This window comes from Halyomorpha halys, unplaced genomic scaffold (genome assembly GCF_000696795.3).
Source record: "Halyomorpha halys isolate HHAL.00 unplaced genomic scaffold, Hhal_1.1 Scaffold268.1, whole genome shotgun sequence".
NCBI classification, from domain to species: domain Eukaryota; kingdom Metazoa; phylum Arthropoda; class Insecta; order Hemiptera; family Pentatomidae; genus Halyomorpha; species Halyomorpha halys.
In genome coordinates this window covers 163,530-167,325 of record NW_027112076.1, presented here as the reverse complement: position 1 = coordinate 167,325, position 3,796 = coordinate 163,530, and the positions used below count along the sequence as shown (strand labels likewise).

General features: G+C 28.3%; 1 protein-coding gene across 1 annotated transcript in view; it reads right to left on the bottom strand.

Annotated features, from left to right (window-relative positions):
- Positions 1 to 926: 926 nt before the first annotated feature.
- Positions 927 to 3,796, bottom strand: part of LOC106680568 (rotatin) — a gene marked incomplete at its 3' end in the record, with an annotated part of 57,621 nt that continues 54,751 nt past the window's right edge. Inside the window, 3 exon segments of the mRNA XM_014420358.3 lie at positions 927 to 1,147; positions 1,229 to 1,361; positions 3,261 to 3,589. Of these exon segments, the coding sequence (XP_014275844.3) occupies positions 927 to 1,147; positions 1,229 to 1,361; positions 3,261 to 3,589 (683 nt within the window).

Below are 3,796 nucleotides of genomic sequence, written 5' to 3'. Positions count from 1 at the left end.
ACAATAAAGCTTTTTTAAACATATTTCTAAATAAACAAAAAAAAAAAAACTGTTAATTTATTTATATTGAAACCCATTTTTCCAATAAATTTAGATAAGAAAATAAAGTCGACTATCAGTAATGTTTAAATTAATATTAATCTTCAAATTATAATACGATTTATTTGGTAATTAAATAAATAATAGTAATCCTTTTTAGAAACAATGTTGTATCGATATTATGCATTTTAAAATAGATTTAGGGATACAAATCCACATTTTTTTTTAACTAGAACCCTATCTTTTATTGAAGTGCGTGCTTTTAAAAAAAAATTATTAAAATAAAAACCTAATTTTTGAAATATGATTTTCAATTTCAATATTAGTACTTAAATTTGAATTTAAAAGTGAAATTCAAGCATAAAAATAATTAATTTGAATAGAAACATCGGAATTTTTTTCTGAACCATCTTGAAAAATTTAATCTACAAATATCTCTTTCTTTCATTGAATTTATCATCATTACTTTCTATGTATATTTTTTGCATCATTTCAATCTTTCTTCTATTTTTTAAATAACATTTTTAATGAGGTTAAATCAACCTCATTTATAATTAACCTATATTTATAAAAAAAATAATATTATATTATCTTTTTAACTTTATTATGCTTGTTTTTATCATAGATTTCCCATATAGCCCTCAAGATGGCCTATAACTTTCATTATTAGGCTGAAATGATGACTTATAATAATTTTAAAATTTGACTTGACTGATCTCATAACAACATAATCGTTATTACAGAAATAAATAATTGATCTTAAAGTCAACACTGAGTAAACTCACAGTTGAATGTTTATGTAGATATATTAACAACAACTATGAGCACTACAAATAATAAATTGAAATTAAATTCCATGATTAATGTAACCCCTGACCATTGATCACCTGAAAAGCAACTTGAGCCATTTCAGTTTCCATTAGAGCCGGGTGGTACAGTTGTATCGCTGCCTCCAGCTTTGGCAGGAGGCCCATCGCTCGTAGGCACCCTTTTCCCCGCTGACTGTTGGCTGCCAATGCCCACCCGATCAGCAGGACATCTTCCACCTCGCCTCGATTGAGGCCATCTTTGTCACTCAGCCTATCACCAATGCTCTTCAGTATCTTATCTGAAAAGGAAAGAAAGAAATATTCGAATACTCCACTCAAATTTTTTTATAACGATTATGTGTTATAGACATATTCCTTACCAGATAATATGAATCTTTGTCTATTGGCCTGATTGAAGACTAAATTTCTGACAATGGAAAGGGCAGTAGGCCTATGGCGAGATCCTCGACATCCCGACATGTAATCAATAATCTTCTGTAATACTTCATCATTCTATAAAAGGATTCATTTGGGCATTAAATAATATTTCAAATAAGAAAAAAAGTTAATTAATAATATTACAAAAGAAATTAAATGTTGCTAGTGAAAACGCTACTAATCAGAACACCACAATTTTGAGAAAATAAGAAACCGCACACCTTCATCCTATAAGAACCTTTTATTTTTCAAAATACTCTATAGGCTTCAGGAATTTATATCAGAACTAAATGGGTAATATCAAAATATATCCTCTGGATGTGGAGATGGGAAATGCAATTTACGTAATATAATAAAAAATCCACTAATCCAAGGCATAATAATGTTATTATTGTACACCATAAATATGTTATTGTCAGGTTGAAATAACAACTTTTGACTTATATTAACTAAAAAATTATTTAGCAAAGAGGATGAAAAATGTCATTTATCTTTACTCAGTATTAGTAGCCCACAGTTTTCCTATTCCGTCGTTCCCCTCATCACATCATGACAGGTGGACATACTTTTTTCAATCCTCCCCATAAAACAACAACAGTGATATAGAGACATTTTTTATTCAAGTCACTAATGACACTAAATATTTTTTTTTTTTTAATTTTAAGAAGTATTTTAGTTTGATTTCAATCGAGTTTATTTAATTTTTCTTTTCTGTTGTTTAACCTGATTTTTAATTTTGGTAATAGTTATAAATTTTATTAAGTTCCTCTTTTAATTTAATGTAAATATATTTATTTTTTTCAAAGTTTTACATTTTATTATGTTAAATTATTCAAAATACAATTTTAACAAAATTCGACATTGCATTTTTTTTACTTTAACATATAATATAAAGTGTTCTTTTTTTTGTTTAAAAAGTTTTGATATTTTGTTCATAATAACACGGTACATAATTAGATGGTATTTTATAGAATAAGAGGTTTCAAATGGATTTGTCACTAAAACAAAAGTAAAATAAATTTAATAATCCTTTTGCTGGAAGAGTCTTATGGAATTAAAAGGATATAGTGAATGACATAAATTCTTCCTTATTAAAAAACAATAGTTTATTTCATATCATCAGCAACGTTTCGGGAGATTTCCCCCATCTTCAGGCTGCTAAAAAACAAATTCAACCAAACCATAAACATGTGCTTACAACAACACTCATATATCATATACACTCAAAGAACTATTTATAAATTATTTACTTGTTAACAAAAACCTATATATTACATATAATTTTCTCCTATTTGTCATTCTTGCTAATATATTACAATATTAATGTCATTTAATGAGTAAAATTTGCTAATTGTCATACATTTTAGTCTATATGGTTGTTATCAGACTGGAAGATAACCTTCAGAAAGGTAATTATTCTCCTAAAATGTATGACAATTAGCAAATTTTACTCATTAAATGACATTAATATTGTAATATATTAGCAAGAATGACAAATAGGAGAAAATTATATGTAATATATAGGTTTTTGTTAACAAGTAAATAATTTATAAATAGTTCTTTGAGTGTATATGATATATGAGTGTTGTAAGCACATATTTATGGTTTGGTTGAATTTGTTTTTTAGCAACCTGAAGATGGGGGAAATCTCCCGAAACGTTGCTGATGATATGAAATAAACTATTGTTTTTTAATAAGGAAGAATTTATGTCATTCACTAAATCCTTTTAAAAGTAAAATAATGAAACATAAAATGAGTTTAAAAGAAATATACAAGTGAAATAATATTGTTGACAATAATTTTGGCAGTAGCAAAGCCATTTCCCAGTCTCTTCGCTCATACAACTATTGCAGTTGAAAACATTCACAACCTTCTGATCAAATAATTATTACTCTAGCTAAAATATGGAATCGGCATCCTAATACTAAATACAAATTAAAAATAAAATAAAAAAATTCCTACAATTAACTAACCTTTATGAGTGCCAACTGGCCATCATTGTAGCTGGACAAGATGAGGAGAAACTTTAACCAACCAGATTCTGCTTCATCAACAGTAGCTGACTTTTTCTGACTGTAGGTTGACAAGAACTCGGATAAGAATCCAGATTTGGTTATGACTGACCTACACTCATTAGTTTGGCAGGCGTGAGACAGGAGCTGTAGAAGTAGGAGTTTAATACCATAAGGGTAGACATCGTTCTGGATGAGTACCAGCAAAGCATGCAAGAGAGAGGAACTCGTAGGTGTTTTCCGCTGCCCGACACCGGCCAGTGTACTCGTTAAAACAAGACTTCCCGCTGCTGTAATATAAGATTAAGAAATATTAAATTTTGGTGCATTAATTTATTACTGATGTTAAGAGTAAAAAATATGAATATTTTGTGATAGCATTAGTGTTTGATTTAATTAAATTATTTTAGATGAAAGGAATATGGTCCGGGTGTGGTCAAAAAAACTCAAATAGTAGAATTATACTATTTTATTGAGCCAACGTTTCGCCCCACGTT